Here is a 19,917-nt window from a genome sequence, read left to right on the forward strand (position 1 = left end):
GCGAATAAATAAGAAACCTTTATATTACTATTATTTAAGTCTATGAAAAACCAAAAAATTTACGTCACCTATTAAACATGCAACCACATATAATATATATATATATATATATATATATATATATATATATATATATATATATATATATATATATATATATATATATATATATATATATATATATATATATATATATATATATATATTCGGAAAGCTGTAATAATACAGGTAGATATGTTTGAGCGCATTTCGAGTAGATGTTTGCGCAATGGATCAGCCGAATACTAGAAGTTGTTATTGGTCGTTCAACGTTTTTCATTACTGATATTTCCACATTTCTCTTGCAAGATATTCAGCTAACAAATACCTGTTTCGGGTTTGTCACATCCAGTCTTAAATCGGGGGTCATCATTGTGTTCAAACTTAATGTCTGTGACATGTTCATAAATTTGCCGCCATAACAAATATTGTCGTTTTGTAGCTCATTATCTTGCAAGACAAAATGAGGTTTTCGGGTGTTTCTCCACCCAACCCTTCTTTAATAATAAAGAAACAAAATGTGTACAGTTGTATAGCGTTTGCCACCTCGCGAAAAATTACTCAAAAAATAAAACAGATCAGATAAAGGCAACTAGCGCAGACGATAACGGCAATTTCATTCTCAATTACTTCGCTGAGGCTTTCCGGGGTTTGTTGTGAATTACGTCATTGTGGATTATTGCCTGAACAAAGTCATTGCTGAATTATTAAGTTACAGCTGTAGTTGTCGTTATTTTAGTTTATGTTTACTTGTTTATTTGTCCACATAGAACGTCTTCAATCACATTACGTAATGCTCAGTGACCATTTAAAACAAATTTGCCCTGCAGCTTTCTGAAAATATGCAAGCCCTTATTGCATGCTTAGTTAATTGTGGAGAATTACACTTTAATTAGCTAAATTGTCTTCTGTCGCCAAATTGATATGAATTAGCAGACGATCTCCGCCTTATCGCGCGCATCATTACTCAAATAGTGCAGTTCACAAATGATGTCATTAGCATTACGTAATGTGATTAATTATTCATGATTTATATTCAATTCAAACAAACACCCAAATAGGTAAACTGGCGTAATTGAAAAATTTCGTTAACGTCTAGTCTATCCATTGAGCTGTTTCATTGACGGAACAACGTTCTACGGTTACGTCCTATTTTTAGTAAGCTTATCGCCTTCTAAATTATAAACTAAAATGCATCCAAATACCTAAGAGGCAATTGCAAATGCGATAGTTCACACAAAAAAGCAAAGATCACGAACCTTTTGAATCTTGATTTTAATTTATTCGAAATAATAATAATAATAATAACACATCCATCACCACCTCACCCGGATGTGACGTATTACCAACAAATCTATCACATATATTCCGCGATGCACATGCATCATCAGAACACCGTGGCATTATAGTTAGAAATGTTAGTCCAGCCACCTGGTAACCATGACAAAAACTGTGATATACGCAGAGATGTGGAGATAAAATCGGCAACGACAATGAAACAAATATTATACACATCTCTAGGGTTTTTGAACATGTTCCCAGGGTATTTGTGAACGTCATGGTTTCATTAAAGAAAAAAATCTCTTTGATTACATGAGATTTGGATATATGATAGCTGGATAGATGTGTATTGAATAATTTAAAAGTCTCATTGCTAAATGACTGTATCCGCGTAGGAAACATTTAGGTAAAAAATAATTCGCGTTTTCATTTTTGTGCCTAATGACCAAGTCAAGACGTAGCAGGATACCCTTTTAAAAAGGGTTTTACAATACATTTTACAAACTCGAGGCAGCTTTCTATCTCAAAGTTATTATAATAATTTTTAGTATTTAGAAAGCCAAATTGGTTCGATTCGTTAGTGCCTTCGGTAGTTCCTGTCGCATCGAATGAAATAGTATCTATTATGTGGTTGGTTGTGTGTATCGATGTGGGCGTGAATAATCGAGTTCCTTGAGCATGTGAAGTTTATCTTCGAATGAGTGTCCTGTGTTCACCATACGTACGCATCGGTTCGGTGGATCATCATGTTAGCGAGCGGCTTAGGCTCCAAACGAGGCATCACCGACAGACATGGACTGGTGACTCGAAGTCTTCAGTTGCATAGCGGAGATGCAATGGATAGAAAATACGGAGCTTTGCCAAATAAAAACGGTAGGTAGTTGGGCATTTCCCATTTTAAGATGATTCTCACGTATTTGCTATATGTAGTGTGATTTGAATATGGAGAACAACAACCTGTTTGCGACATTCTTTCGTTGAACGCATGTTTTAATGAGCTGTATCGTATGGTGCTGTGTAAGACCTTCATTGCGGGTATATTGTCAAAGGTCATGATGGAAATAATTTATTTTTCGTGTTTCATTGTAACAGAATCAATATATTCGAAATGAATTCAGTATAAAACGAATACGAATACACCCATGATCCTTTAATGTTAATAATTCTGACCACCCAATATTTTATAATAATGTCGAATCTTGGCTCATATGATCACTAACGAACATTTTCTGAAAAGCTACAAATTATATATGTATACAACAATAGCAAAATTAAGTGGATAATCAAACCTCAGGTAAGACCATGCGTTACGTACGACAATAACATTATTTAAATTACATAATTGTATGCAAATTATTCACTAATACAGACTTCTCACTGAAACTAAAAGGTGTATAATGGTAAATGTAGTTCTCTCTGTTTTCAAAACAAATCGTTTTCAAGGAATGGCACGCTGAAATGTCAAACTAATTAATTCAATATAATACCAGAATAAAAAAACATACTTTGTTAGTGGAATTGAAGTGAAAATCAACGGGTTTTGAAATGACGGACTAATATCCTCAGAGGGAGTTCTCAGTCAGTTAGTCTAAATCGGCTTCATTTTCGGGGAGCAAGAAAAAAATAAAAACTAGAGGGGTATATTAAGTGTTTCAGTGTGACAGCATTGAAACTTCCAGAGGATATTAAGAACAATCAGTTTAGTTCAGGAAAGCACAACAAATGTCGATTGACTTATGTAACCTTTTGTAATGCCGAGCCAGACAGTACACTATGAAAGACAATATATTGAGGGAAATATAATATCACTTCAATTAAATATTAATGCTGTGAAGATATGGTTTCATGTTAGTATATACGTAGACGACTGCAATTGTCATTATTATACAAATATTTCCTAATTTGTAAAATAAATTTGGCTACTATAAAAATAATGATATTCAATTTTTGCTTCGTTGTGCAGCACTTGAAAATGTATCAACATCGTGTTAAATACACCATGTGTAACCATTTATTTTCACTGGCATTTGATTCACTATATTAATATTTTTCTGGGATTTAGGTCCACTTTTACATATTTAACTGGATTTAATTTCGCGGATTTTACTTATCTGTGATTTTACTTAGTTGATTTATTTTTCGTGTTGCGACATTTCTTCAAACTTACAATGTGTGTTTGCATTGTAACATAATACCTACATTCGAAATGAATACATTATAAAACGAATACGAATACACCCATGGATCTACCAATGTTAATAATTTTAACCACCCAATATTTTGTAATATATCGAATTGGGGCTCATATAATCACTAACTAATATTTTCTATATTACTATAACGCTATTCAATTTTTGCTTTGTTGTACAGCACTTGAAAACGTGACAAAATCGGCAAAATACATACTGTAAAACCATTTATTTTCTTATTTCACTGGGGTTTAGGTCCACTGATGTGCCAGTGAAAATATGAATTCCATTGTTATTTGACATGTTCACGTGGATTTAATTTCGCGGATTCTACTTATCTGCGAAAATTTAAAGCCAATGAATAACTAATTCATTCACTGTCATTTCTTTACACGAAACTTGTTTCCCCCTTCGATGCGAGTAAGTAAATAACAAGTATATAACATAAAATACACGGGGAGATTAATACTATATGTTAAATCTCAGGTTTGATTGAATCGTAATATCTGGTATATACAATACATACTAGGTGATATTAATGAGGTGACTGTTCAAAATAACTCAACTTTTCGGGCAACACCGTCTAGTACGTTTACTAGGTTACCGGTCACCTACTGTTTCAACGTTATTACACAACACTTTTACCGCACACTTAGCGACATTATTTCCTCACACACAGTTGGTACATTCCAGAATGTGACATTAATTGTTTCCATGGTTTCCATTTTAAAATAGTCATAGTGACACATATGAATTGATCTAGTTGAGAAATCAAATTTGTTTAATTGTTTTTTATACTAGCATATTGCAAATACGAACAATGCATCAATCCGTTTCATGGCAAATCGATCTTTAGCTCAATGTCTGGATAAATTATAGAATATCATGTACTCGGCTTATCTGCTATCTTATTTAGAGTGAATGGACGCTGCAAGCTTTGTTTTCACACCAAACTAAGCATCAAAGCATCTTTATTTCGATTATAAATTCCCGTTTTTTCACCAATGTTCCAATGACAGATTACATTGAGATATCAGAAATAATTTAGCCATGGCGGCGAACAGGTTGATGAGAAAATCTTATATTTCTATTAACTTTTTTTTGAAACCTGCTCATGGCGTACGTGTTTGATCTCTTGGTGAAATAGTGAATTAGAGAGTGTCTATTAACTCTGACGAGTGTCAAGTCATTCGAGTATCGCTTCGACAATCTTCAACGAAGAACGAATCAGTTCATGTTACAATTCTTTATCGAAAGCAATTTTGAAATCCTGCTTCCAATTTTCAATTGATGAAAATACTAGCCGACCCTCAATTGTTTTTATTGTCCCCGGGCTTCTGGGGCTTCCCGTGAAACGCAAATACACTGTTAGTCGAGAAACTTTTACATACTAGGACTATATTTATTGAAAAATCTTGTACTGATTTATTATATTTCAATTTCAATAATACCAAATATATAAGTTACAAAATAGCCTCTTTAAATGATTTTAACTTGTAAATATAATCAAATACGTTTTTTCGTCTTTAAATAATTCAGAGCTGCAGTGAATTGTGAGAATATCATTATGTTTAAAAAAAGTAATTTAATTTATTTTATCTAATCTATTTCAATTATCTCTGTATATTAGTCTGATCACAAGTTCTATTTGAGCAAATCACAGAATAGTTGTGCAGAATTGGAACTTATGTCGAGACAGTCATAATCGATATACATATGTCTATTTTTCGATTATATATATATATTATTCACCAACATCTACAGTTGGTGAATAATCGACTACACTCAGCTAAGATCAAATTCACACATGCACGTGCGTGTACAATTATTGTGTAGATTACAGAAATGAGTGGACACTAGTAAGCTTTGTTATAAAAAGCATGTTCAAGACAGGACAAAAGCCGCGTTTACAAATTGTCAACACAATGTAGTCTTATCATGGCAAGGCTCGTGCATGCTAACAAAAATATTCTATTTCATTTCAGTGGCAGATAACAATTATACTGCAAGGAAAAGGTCGTTGTTATGGTTACTTGCGGCCATGATTGCCACGGTCATTGTCGTCATTATCGGTAGGTGGATAAAACCGTCATGCCTGTGCGAGGACTTGATACAAGCAAGATCCTGGCATCGTAATGTGTTGAAGTGAAATTGACATCATACCAGTACGATATACATATTCATTCACAATGCGAACAGATCCCTTATATGTCATCTTAGTATGAGACATTTTCTCATCATAAATATCGATTGTTTATCGATTGTTTATGTTTGAAAGCAGAGGCTCTGGTTTTTAGACCTTTTTACCTTCAGTCCACAACAAAACAAATTGACAAACCCAGCCCACCGGAAGTGCGCGGACCTGGCCACGTCAATAAGAGCCCCCCCCCCTACCGAAGTTCTTGGTCCGCCAGTGACAATTTATTTTTCTCAATGAAAATGAATAATGTAAAACACATTGGAATAGCTACATGCCATTTTAGCGAATTTGACTCAATGCATGAATTAACTGAATTTTAGTACCAATAATCTTACTATGAGAATATATTCTTATTAGCGACATCTTAATTTAGCGAAATTGTGGATTAGCTAAATTAGCTAAAATAACATGCTCGCTAAAAAGATATGTTTTACAGTAAGTCGTTTTTCGCAAGTTGCAAATTGCGCAAGATCACGTGTGACCATGATTTACACACCTTAATAACCAGTCACGTGACACGGGTCAAGCTTTCAGTTTGATATGGCGGCAATCGCATTACTCTACGTGTTGTAAACCTCAGCACGAAGAAATATCAGTGATACTTGAAGCTACAGTGGGAGTTACACGGTGAGCTTACGGCAAATGTCGCAACATGATTTAATATCTTTGAACGCATTGTAAACCCTGAGCTTCTTCCGGTCACAGTCGGATAAATGACATCATTATCACTTGCTCATTATAATTATTGTTGACTAGCATGTTATGTTATTTAGCCACATGTAAATTGTAATACTTGAATTTATTATGAATGAAAACTATTATGTTATCATTCCATGGATATTCTGTTTTATAGTAGATATTATCTCTTTACGTCATGCATTGTGCTATAGAATTGCATGACATTGTAATTTCGGAATTTAAATAGCAAGCTCTCTCATTAGCCATTTCAAATTTCAGTTAGTATATTCATAGAGCTATATACCAGTAGCTTTGTGCTATATGATAATGTGGCTAAATGGAGAATGCTAACGCCGAATAGTTGAAAACATCGGATAAGCCGAATTCTGGAACATTACTAAAATCGATAGAGTAACCAGGTAATTTCAAAGGATCGGTGAAATCACAACCACGTTGTTTAGTATTGTAGCGACAACGGATGATGAAACAGAGAAAGTCTCTGAGCTGTCGGACGGTCATTCTATCGAAGTCAGCAATGGTCGAAACGTGAAACATGCAAAAAATCATTCAGGAATTTAACGAACAACAGAACACGATTTAGCGCCATTTTGAAAGCTTAACCTGTATCACGGGACGAGCAATCGGTTGCTAGGCAAATTTAACAGTCTCCGGGAACTTACACGAAGCGGGAAACGGGTTATTGATACGAACAAACCTACAGGATGTGGTAGAGGATTACTGCATTATATATTATTGTTTACAAAAGATATGTATTATGGAATCTAAATTATATCATTTTTGCCACAGTTTGTTGTATGTGGATATGCAAATCAATAATTATTTGAAAAAATATCGGTTGTTTGTAACTAATCATAATTTGAATTCGTGTGTACACTGTTACATAGTATAATAGTATTATATATATGTTAATGCACAAATAGTAATTCATACAAACTTGAACTTGTTGATATTAAACCGTGTTTTTAAAACTTTGGCCACAAATCCCGAAGAGCTATATTTGTTGCTTTCCGAAAGTAATTTACAGCAACAGGTGTACGTATTTCTTTTACGATGCTGAAAAGTGGAACTTCATAACGCTCTGGCTCAACAATGGGATCTCATTTGCTTTGAGAAGTTTGGTAGCTGTAGTGTCCCTGTCCTACATTGGGCACAGAAGTCCATACTTTGTGTTGGGATATTTCTGAAATCCCGTATACCTGGTTTCTGGTAATGCTCTACTGACAAAAGCTATTGGCTGACTACGCTGCTTCAGGATGTTGGTAGAAACTTACTCAGACAATTTACGAATCAGATAAATCTGTGGTTTCCAGCCACTTATGTTGGTTTAGGATTTTCCATAATGTATTTTTGCAGGTTTTGACTTCACACCTTCACTTCAAATGAAGTAAGTAGTAACTTTTGTATATGATCAATGTTATCTTCCAATCTAATATCGCCCTGGTAGTGCTTCAATCTTTAGGCCATGTCATGTTTATGTTGATATTCTTCAAGCGTTATAGATATGTCAAATGGCATATTTAGCCCAAAAAATCTGCCAAATGGTTTATTACAATTGTTAGGTCCGAGCTCCCCAAATTTAACTATACATGCCAGAAACTGTTTTTTTTTTTTTTTTTTTGCATCCAACACACTGAAAACTTCAATTTTTCCTAATTCATATATTATGTCATTGATGATTGGTGATGCAAAGTGCCTCCTATGAAGTCACTCCTTTAAGTCAGGAGGTTCTATACCAAATTCCATTTTGTTTGTATTGTGTACCGTTACCTAGCTAGATGCACGTGGAGTTGGCTCTGTAGTAACTGGAGCTATTATATCTTGCTTAGTCAGTCTGTTCATCCTTCACCTGACCTTTTACTGCAATGGATATTTTCCTTATGGTTCAATTTTAGGTGGTACGTTTCTGCAATACCCCTCAATAAGTTTCTCTGTTGTGATGGGCTAAATGTCAACTTCTTTTGTCTGGCACAAATCAGTCCCATCTGATGTGCACTAATCCTTATCCTTATCGGGTTCTCTGATGTCTTCCATGATGTGAATTGGCTGTAGAAATGACTTGGTAATTGAGAATTTCGCTTTTTTCAAATTTGTATTTATTTGGGCCACCATATTGTATTCATATGATTCTGTTACATTTTTGGCTGCTACACAGTGATTACAATTTGCCATTGAGCATTTAGTACGTGTTTTAATTACGTTGCAGAATGTAATTTACTTGATTACTACTTTCCTGGTTTGATCGGTCACTCGTCCACAGACGATCAACGTTTTTGTTTTCACTGCTGCTTCAGTTTCCTGTTTTATCCACTGTAACTATTTCATACGATCACACAAGTACACAATATCACACAAATCATGTGTCAATGCTTTCTTCGTACATTGATTAAAAAATAACGTGCTTATTTCACCATACACCTTCAAAATATGCCATCTTGATGACTAAGAACATGCACTAGCTACTAATACATATTCATGCAATCAGGTGCAGTAGATAAATACATTTTTCATCACTGTACCCCACTGAATGCACTGAGAAACATCTAAAAAACCGGGCATATTAAAAGGGCCATACTAGTCTTAAATGGCATGTTCCACTAGCATATGATAATATACAGAAATGACGCTCAAATGCCTGAAATAACTGCCATCACGAAATCTAGACTGATCAGAAACGTATGAAAAAACAAACAAAAAACATCACACTTGGGTGAAATTTTATGAGCCGGCATTTAGAATTATTATAATCCATGGTCGAAAACAACGGAAAACGTTAAAAACAGAGAAAATGAAAATGTGTTGCTACTGTGAATGTATGCCTTTGCTCCTGTTTAGCTCCACGCTCACGCGAATCGCCTAAGCCAAATTAAACGACTCGCTGTTTGCTAAGTTCCAAAAACACCCTCCTTGTCATTAGGGGTATCATGGATCTCCTGGCATTTAATCTAAATTCACGGAGTCGCCGCGTGCACTCTCCGTGATTAATGACGCACGTGTGACATTTGAATGCAGTAGCACTCATCATTCGGGTAGATTGGAAACAGTGTGATGTTTATTCGGGGCACAAAACCGTATTACTCTAAATGGTATAATCTTTTGGAAATACCAGTATGCGTAATTAATCACAGTATTTGTCACCATCAGCACCAAAGGCCTAGCATGATATTATGAATTTCTTTGTAGTATTCTTTCAGTGTGAGCCTGTGGCTTTATGCTGGTTTCTGTTCCTGTCCTACCATTCAAATTAAATATTTTTAGTAATACAACACAACATAGAAATATTTCTATACATGTGCATTACAAGATTTCTCTGGTAGCATAAGGTTGAAAAAATCAGAAAATCGTTATTGGCCTGAAGCATCAAATCTTAACATATATGTTGTAAAGGGGGTATCCAATCTGTGCTGACCATTCTGCTACTAAGCAATGAATTGGTAGTAAATTTAAAGTTTCCAATTGTGAATAATAGCAGCATTTTAGTGATTTCCGTTGTTGCTACGAGTGACACTTATTGGTTAGAAACAGGCATCCATGCTGGACCATAGTGGTATCATTCCTAAATGTAATAGCAACCCTATTTGTAGTAACTTGTAATAATATTTCACATATATACTACTAGTATATTGCACAGCCACTGGACATTTCTTGACACCACTTGACGTTGATTAATTTCTAATGTGGTAGTTAAGACCAAAAAATTGCCAGAAATTTACATAATTGTGGTAAATTCAAAAAGAAAAAGAAATAGTGATTTTCAGGAATTGTTGTACTAACTAAAAATGTATGCATTTGAGTGGTAAAATGTGATACTACATGAATATTATATTAACTATTGGATTTGAATATAAGTTTCAATAGAAATGGGATTTATAATTACCAAGATGTCGTGTCCACATGATACCAACAATCTACCTCGGATTATACCATGGCACTAAGGGGTTTAAGATCGAAAATCACAACCAAGAAAATCAGGGGTTGAAGTTCCAGGCTTCTACTCACTACCAAGGCAATATAGGATTAATGTTTTAGTTTCTATCCACAGCCATTGAAATACGCAGTTAACGTTTTCGGTTTCTAATCATTACCATGAAAATAAGGGGTTGGTGTTTTAGGATTCTACTCCCTACCATTGAAATAATGGGTTGATGTTTTAGGTTTCTACTCACTATAATGGAAATAAGGACTTGGTGTTTTAGGTTTCTACTCACTACCATTGAAATAATTGGTTGATGTTCTAGGTTATTACTCACCACCATGGAAATAAGGGCTTGATGGTTTAAGTTTATAGTCACTACTTTGGAAATAAGAGGTTGATGTTGTAGGTTTCTACTCAGTACTATAGAAATAACGGATTGAAGTGTAAGGTTTCTACACACTCCAATGGAAATACGGGGTTGATGTTTTAGGTTTCTACTCACCACCATGGAAATACGGAGTTGAAGTTGTAGATTTCTAGTCACTACCATAGAAACAAGGGATTGGTGTTTTAGGTTTATAATCACTACCATGGAAACAAGGGATTGAAGTTTTAGGTTTATAGTCACTACCATAGAAACAAGGGATTGAAGTTTTTGGTTTATAGTCACTACCATAGATACAAGGGATTGTGTTTTAGGTTTATAGTCACTACCATAGAAATAAGGGATTAAAATTGTAGGTTTATAGTCACTACCATAGAAATAAGGGGTTGATGTTTTAGGTTTATTATCACTACCATAGAAACAAGGGATTGATGTTTTAGGTTTATAGTCACTACCATAGATACAAGGGATTGATGTTTTTGGTTTATAGTCACTACCATAGATACAAGGGATTGGTGTTTTAGGTTTATAGTCACTACCATAGAAATAAGGGATTAAAATTGTAGGTTTATAGTCACTACCATAGAAATAAGGGGTTGATGTTTTAGGTTTATTATCACTACCATAGAAACAAGGAATTGATGTTTTAGGTTTATAGTCACTACCATAGAAATAAGGGATTGAAGTTTTAGGTTTCTACTCACTACCATGGAAACGAGGGATTGAAGTTTTAGGTTTCTAGTCACTACCATGGAAACAAAGGATTGAAGTTTTAGGTTTATAGTCACTACCATGGAAACAAGGGATTGCAGTTTTAGGTTTATAGTCACTACTATAGAAACAAGAGATTGAAGTATTAGGTTTATAGTCACTACCATGGAAACAAGGGATTGATGCGTTAGCTTTATAGTCACTACCATGGAAACAAGGGATTGCAGTTTTAGGTTTATAGTCACTACCATGGAAACAAGGGATTGAAAGTTTAGGTTTATAGTCACTACCATGGAAACAAGGGATTGAAGATTTAGGTGTAGAGTCACTACCATGGAAACAAGGGATTGAAGTTTTAGGTATATAGTCACTACCATGGAAACAAGAAATTGCAGTTCTAGGTTTATAGTCACTACCATGGAAACAAGGGATTGATATCTTAGGTTTCTACTCACTACCATGGAAACAAGGGTTTGAAGTTTTAGGTTTCTACTCACTACCATGGAAACAAGGGATTGAAGTTTTAGGTTTATAGTCACTACCATGGAAACAAGGGATTGAAGTTTTAGGTTTATAGTCACTACCATGGAAACAAGGGATTGAAGTTTTAGGTTTATAGTCACTACCATGGAAACAAGGGATTGAAAGTTTAGGTTTATAGTCACTACCATGGAAACAAGGGATTGAAGATTTAGGTGTAGAGTCACTACCATGGAAACAAGGGATTGAAGATTTAGGTTTATAGTCACTACCATGGAAACAAGGGATTGAAGATTTAGGTTTATAGTCACTACCATGGAAACAAGGGATTGATGTGTTAGCTTTATAGTCACTACCATAGAAACAAGGGATTGATGTTTTAGGTTTCTACTCACTACCATGGAAACAAGGGATTGCAGTTTTAGGTATTAGTCACTACCGTAGAAACAAGAGATTGGAGTATTAGGTTTATAGGCACTACCATGGAAACAAGGGATTGAAGTTTTAGGTTTATAGTCACTACCATGGAAACAAGGGATTGATGTTTTAGGTTTCTACTCACTACCATGGAAACAAGGGATTGAAGATTTTGGTTTATAGTCACTACCATGGAAACAAGGGATTGATGTTTTAGGTTTCTACTCACTACCATGGAAACAAGGGATTGCAGTTTTAGGTTTATAGTCACTACCATAGAAACAAGGGATTGAAGTTTTAGGTTTATAGTCACTACCATAGAAACAAGGGATTGATGTTTTAGGTTTATAGTCACTACCATAGAAACAAGGGATTGATGTTTTAGGTTTCTACTCACTACCATGGAAACAAGGGATTGCAGTTTTAGGTATTAGTCACTACCGTAGAAACAAGAGATTGGAGTATTAGGTTTATAGGCACTACCATGGAAACAAGGGATTGAAGTTTTAGGTTTATAGTCACTACCATAGAAACAAGGGATTGAAGATTTAGGTTTATAGTCACTACCATAGAAACAAGGGATTGATGTTTTAGGTTTCTACTCACTACCATGGAAACAAGGGATTGCAGTTTTAGGTATTAGTCACTACCGTAGAAACAAGAGATTGGAGTATTAGGTTTATAGGCACTACCATGGAAACAAGGGATTGAAGTTTTAGGTTTATAGTCACTACCATGGAAACAAGGGATTGCAGTTTTAGGTTTATAGTCACTACCATAGAAACAAGGGATTGAAGTTTTAGGTTTATAGTCACTACCATAGAAACAAGGGATTGATGTTTTAGGTTTCTACTCACTACCATGGAAACAAGGGATTGCAGTTTTAGGTATTAGTCACTACCGTAGAAACAAGAGATTGGAGTATTAGGTTTATAGGCACTACCATGGAAACAAGGGATTGAAGTTTTAGGTTTATAGTCACTACCATGGAAACAAGGGATTGATGTTTTAGGTTTCTACTCACTACCATGGAAACAAGGGATTGAAGATTTTGGTTTATAGTCACTACCATAGAAACAAGGGATTGAAGTTTTAGGTATTAGTCACTACCGTAGAAACAAGGGATTGAAGTTTTAGGTTTATAGTCACTACCATGGAAACAAGGGATTGAAGATTTTGGTTTATAGTCACTACCATGGAAACAAGGGATTGAAGTTTTAGGTTTATAGTCACTACCATAGAAACAAGAGATTGATGTTTTAGATTTATAGTCACTACCATAGAAATAAGGCGTTGATGTTTTAGGTTTCTAGTCACTACCATAGAAACAAGGGATTGATGTTTTATGTTTATTGTCACTACCATAGAAATAAGGGGTTGATGTTTTAGGTTTATAGTCACTGCCATAGAAACAAGGGATTGATGTTTTATGTTTATTGTCACTACCATGGAAACAAGGGATTTATGTTTTTGGTTTCTACTCACTACCATAGAAACAAGGTATTGAAGTTTTAGGTTTCTACTCACTACCATGGAAACGAGGGATTGATGTTTTAGGTTTATAGTCTCTACCATGGAAACAAAGGATTGAAGTTTTAGGTATATAGTCACTACCATGGAAACAAGGGATTGCAGTTTTAGGTTTATAGTCACTACCATAGAAACAAGAGATTGAAGTATTAGGTTTATAGTCACTACCATGGAAACAAGGGATTGATGCGTTAGCTTTATAGTCACTACCATGGAAACAAGGGATTGCAGTTTTAGATTTATAGTCACTACCATGGAAACAAGAAATTGCAGTTTTAGGTTTATAGTCACTGCCATAGAAACAAGGGATTGATGTTTTAGGTTTATAGTCACTACCATAGAAATAGGGTTTGATGTTTTAGGTTTATATTCACTACCATGGAAACTAGGGATTGCAGTTTTAGGTTTATAGTCACTACCATGGAAACAAGGGATTGATATCTTAGGTTTCTACTCACTACCATGGAAACAAGGGATTGAAGTTTTAGGTTTATAGTCACTACCATGGAAACAAGGGATTGAAGTTTTAGGTTTATAGTCACTACCATGGAAACTAGGGATTGATGTTTTAGGTTTTAGTCACTACCACGGAAACAAGGGATGTTTTAGGTTTCTACTCACTACCATGGAAACAAGGGATTGAAGTTTTAGGTTTATAGTCACTACCATGGAAACAAGGGATTGAAGTTTTAGGTTTCTAGTCACTACCATGGAAACAAGGGATTGAAGTTTTAGGTTTATAATCACTACCATAGAAACAAGGAATTGAAGGTTTAGGTTTATAGTCACTACCATGGAAACTAGGGATTGATGTTTTAGGTTTATAGTCACTGCCATGGATACAAGGGATTGAGGTTTTAGGCTTCTACTCACTACCATGGAAACAAGGGATTGAAGTTTTAGGTTTCTACTCACTACCATGGAAACAATGGATTGAGGTTTTAGGCTTCTACTCACTACCATGGAAACAAGGGATTGAAGTTTTTAGGTTTCTACTCACTACTATGGGAACAAGGGATTGAAGTTTTAGGTTTCTACTTACTACCATGGAAACAAGGGATTGAAGTTTTTAGGTTTCTACTCACTACCATGGAAACAAGGGATTGAAGTTTTTAGGTTTCTACTTACTACCATGGAAACAAGGGATTGAAGTTTTAGGTTTCTACTCACTACCATGGAAACAAGGGATTGAAGTTTTTAGGTTTCTACTCACTACTATGGGAACAAGGGATTGAAGTTTTTAGGTTTCTACTCACTACTATGGGAACAAGGGATTGAAGTTTTAGGTTTCTACTTACTACCATGGAAACAAGGGATTGAAGTTTTTAGGTTTCTACTTACTACCATGGAAACAATGGATTGAAGTTTTAGGTTTCTACTCACTACCATGGAAACAAGGGATTGAAGTTTTTAGGTTTCTACTCACTACTATGGGAACAAGGGATTGAAGTTTTTAGGTTTCTACTCACTACTATGGGAACAAGGGATTGAAGTTTTAGGTTTCTACTTACTACCATGGAAACAATGGATTGATGTTTTAGGTTTCTACTCACTACCATGGAAACAAGGGATTGAAGTTTTTAGGTTTCTACTCACTACTATGGGAACAAGGGATTGAAGTTTTAGGTTTCTACTCACTACCATGGAAACAAGGGATTGAAGTTTTAGGTTTCTACTCACTACCATGGAAACAAGGGATTGAGGTTTTAGGCTTCTACTCACTACCATGGAAACAAGGGATTGAGGTTTTAGGCTTCTACTCACTACCATGGAAACAAGGGATTGAAGTTTTTAGGTTTCTACTCACTACTATGGAAACAAGGGATTGAAGATTTAGGTTTCTACTCACTACCATGGAAACAAGGGATTGAAGTTGTAGGTTACTACTCACTACCATGGAAACAAGGGATTGAAGTTTTAGGTTTCTACTAACTACCATGGAAACAAGGAATTGATGTTTTTGGTTTCTACTCACTACCACGGAAAAAGGGATTGAAGTTTTGGGTTTCTACTCACTACCATGGAAGCAAGGGATTGAAGTTTTAGGTTTCTAGTCACTACCATGGAAACAAGGGATTGGTGTTATAGGTTTATATTCACTACCATGGAAACAAGGGATTGATGTTTTAGGTTTATAGTCACTACCATGGAAACATGGGATTGAAGTTTTAGGTTTATAGTCACTACCATGGAAACAAGGGATTGATGTTATAGGTTTATATTCACTACCATGGAAACAAGGCAGTGATGTTTTAGGTTTATAGTCACTACCATAGAAACAAGGAATTGAAGTTTTAGGTTTATAGTCACTACCATGGAAACAAGGGATTGAAGTTTTAGGTTTATAGTCACTACCAAAGAATCAAGAGATTACAGTTTTAGCTTTATAGTCACTACCATGGAAACAAGGGATTGAAGTTTTAGGTTTATAGTCACTACCATGGAAACATGGGATTGAAGTTTTAGGTTTATAGTCACTACCATGGAAACAAGGGATTGAAGTTTTAGGTTTCTACTCACTACCATGGAAACAAGGGATTGAAGTTGTAGGTTACTACTCACTACCATGGAAACAAGGGATTGAAGTTTTAGGTTTCTACTCACTACTATGGAAACAAGGGATTGAAGATTTAGGTTTCTACTCACTACCATGGAAACAAGGGATTGAAGTTGTAGGTTACTACTCACTACCATGGAAACAAGGGATTGAAGTTTTAGGTTTCTACTCACTACCATGGAAACAAGGGATTGAAGTTTTTAGGTTTCTACTCACTACTATGGAAACAAGGGATTGAAGATTTAGGTTTCTACTCACTACCATGGAAACAAGGGATTGAAGTTGTAGGTTACTACTCACTACCATGGAAACAAGGGATTGAAGTTTTAGGTTTCTACTAACTACCATGGAAACAAGGAATTGATGTTTTTGGTTTCTACTCACTACCACGGAAAAAGGGATTGAAGTTTTGGGTTTCTACTCACTACCATGGAAGCAAGGGATTGAAGTTTTAGGTTTCTAGTCACTACCATGGAAACAAGGGATTGGTGTTATAGGTTTATATTCACTACCATGGAAACAAGGGATTGATGTTTTAGGTTTATAGTCACTACCATAGAAACAAGGGATTGAAGTTTAAGGTTTATAGTCACTACCATGGAAACTAGGGATTGATGTTTTAGGTTTTAGTCACTACCACGGAAACAAGGGATGTTTTAGGTTTCTACTCACTACCATGGAAACAAGGGATTGAAGTTTTAGGTTTATAGTCACTACCATGGAAACAAGGGATTGAAGTTTTAGGTTTCTAGTCACTACCATGGAAACAAGGGATTGAAGTTTTAGGTTTATAGTCACTACCATGGAAACAAGGGATTGAAGTTTTAGGTTTATAGTCACTACCATGGAAACAAGGGATTGAAGTTTTAGGTTTCTAGTCACTACCATGGAAACAAGGGATTGAAGTTTTAGGTTTTAGTCACTACCACGGAAACAAGGGATGTTTTAGGTTTCTACTCACTACCATGGAAACAAGGGATTGAAGTTTTAGGTTTATAGTCACTACCATGGAAACAAGGGATTGAAGTTTTAGGTTTCTAGTCACTACCATGGAAACAAGGGATTGAAGTTTTAGGTTTTAGTCACTACCACGGAAACAAGGGATGTTTTAGGTTTCTACTCACTACCATGGAAACAAGGGATTGAAGTTTTAGGTTTATAGTCACTACCATGGAAACAAGGGATTGAAGTTTTAGGTTTCTAGTCACTACCATGGAAACAAGGGATTGAAGTTTTAGGTTTATAGTCACTACCATGGAAACAAGGGATTGAAGTTTTAGGTTTCTAGTCACTACCATGGAAACAAGGGATTGAAGTTTTAGGTTTCTACTCACTACCATAGAAACAAGGAATTGAAGGTTTAGGTTTATAGTCACTACCATGGAAACTAGGGATTGATGTTTTAGGTTTATAGTCACTACCATAGAAACAAGGGATTGAAGATTTAGGTTTATAGTCACTACCATGGAAACTAGGGATTGATGTTTTAGGTTTATAGTCACTACCATAGAAATAAGGGATTGATGTTTTAGGTTTATAGTCACTGCCATGGATACAAGGGATTGAGGTTTTAGGCTTCTACTCACTACCATGGAAACAAGGGATTGAAGTTTTAGGTTTCTACTCACTACCATGGAAACAAGGGATTGAAGTTTTAGGTTTCTACTCACTACCACGCAAACAAGGAATTGAAGTTTTAGGTTTCTACTCACTACCATGGAAACAATGGATTGAGGTTTTAGGCTTCTACTCACTACCATGGAAACAAGGGATTGAAGTTTTTAGGTTTCTACTCACTACCATGGAAACAAGGAATTGATGTTTTAGGTTTCTACTCACTACCACGGAAACAAGGAATTGAAGTTTTAGGCTTCTACTCACTACCATGGAAACAAGGGATTGAAGTTTTTAGGTTTCTACTCACTACTATGGAAACAAGGGATTGAAGATTTAGGTTTCTACTCACTACCATGGAAACAAGGGATTGAAGTTGTAGGTTACTACTCACTACCATGGAAACAAGGGATTGAAGTTTTAGGTTTCTACTAACTACCATGGAAACAAGGAATTGATGTTTTTGGTTTCTACTCACTACCACGGAAAAAGGGATTGAAGTTTTGGGTTTCTACTCACTACCATGGAAGCAAGGGATTGAAGTTTTAGGTTTCTAGTCACTACCATGGAAACAAGGGATTGGTGTTATAGGTTTATATTCACTACCATGGAAACAAGGGATTGATGTTTTAGGTTTATAGTCACTACCATAGAAACAAGGGATTGAAGTTTTAGGTTTATAGTCACTACCATGGAAACTAGGGATTGATGTTTTAGGTTTTAGTCACTACCACGGAAACAAGGGATGTTTTAGGTTTCTACTCACTACCATGGAAACAAGGGATTGAAGTTTTAGGTTTATAGTCACTACCATGGAAACAAGGGATTGAAGTTTTAGGTTTCTAGTCACTACCATGGAAACTAGGGATTGAAGTTTTAGGTTTATAATCACTACCATAGAAACAAGGAATTGAAGGTTTAGGTTTATAGTCACTACCATGGAAACTAGGGATTGATGTTTTAGGTTTATAGTCACTACCATAGAAATAAGGGATTGATGTTTTAGGTTTATAGTCACTGCCATGGATACAAGGGATTGAGGTTTTAGGCTTCTACTCACTACCATGGAAACAAGGGATTGAAGTTTTAGGTTTCTACTCACTACCACGCAAACAAGGAATTGAAGTTTTAGGTTTCTACTCACTACCATGGAAACAATGGATTGAGGTTTTAGGCTTCTACTCACTACCATGGAAACAAGGGATTGAAGTTTTTAGGTTTCTACTCAATACCATAGCAACAAGGGATTGAAGTTTTAGGTTTCTACTCACTACCATGGAAACAAGGGATTGAGGTTTTAGGCTTCTACTCACTACCATGGAAAAAGGGATTGAAGTTTTTAGGTTTCTACTCACTACTATGGAAACAAGGGATTGAAGATTTAGGTTTCTACTCACTACCATGGAAACAAGGGATTGAAGTTGTAGGTTACTACTCACTACCATGGAAACAAGGGATTGAAGTTTTAGGTTTCTACTAACTACCATGGAAACAAGGAATTGATGTTTTTGGTTTCTACTCACTACCACGGAAAAAGGGATTGAAGTTTTGGGTTTCTACTCACTACCATGGAAGCAAGGGATTGAAGTTTTAGGTTTATAGTCACTACCATGGAAACAAGGGATTGAAGTTTTAGGTTTCTAGTCACTACCATGGAAACAAGGGATTGAAGTTTTAGGTTTATAATCACTACCATAGAAACAAGGAATTGAAGGTTTAGGTTTATAGTCACTACCATGGAAACTAGGGATTGATGTTTTAGGTTTATAGTCACTACCATAGAAATAAGGGATTGATGTTTTAGGTTTATAGTCACTGCCATGGATACAAGGGATTGAGGTTTTAGGCTTCTACTCACTACCATGGAAACAAGGGATTGAAGTTTTAGGTTTCTACTCACTA

The 19,917-nt window shown here is 35.5% G+C and overlaps 1 protein-coding gene across 1 annotated transcript in view; it reads left to right on the forward strand.

Moving 5' to 3' along the window:
• The first annotated feature begins 2,066 nt into the window (after positions 1-2,066).
• LOC144356681 (endothelin-converting enzyme homolog) overlaps positions 2,067-19,917 on the forward strand; it is a 100,979-nt gene continuing 83,128 nt past the window's right edge. Inside the window, exon 1 of the mRNA XM_078011346.2 lies at positions 2,067-2,193. Within this exon, the coding sequence (XP_077867472.2) occupies positions 2,067-2,193 (127 nt within the window). The remainder of the gene's footprint in view (positions 2,194-19,917) is intronic.

The sequence above is a fragment of the Saccoglossus kowalevskii genome, chromosome 15 (genome assembly GCF_978046115.1).
Source record: "Saccoglossus kowalevskii chromosome 15, keSacKowa6.1, whole genome shotgun sequence".
Taxonomy (NCBI): domain Eukaryota; kingdom Metazoa; phylum Hemichordata; class Enteropneusta; family Harrimaniidae; genus Saccoglossus; species Saccoglossus kowalevskii.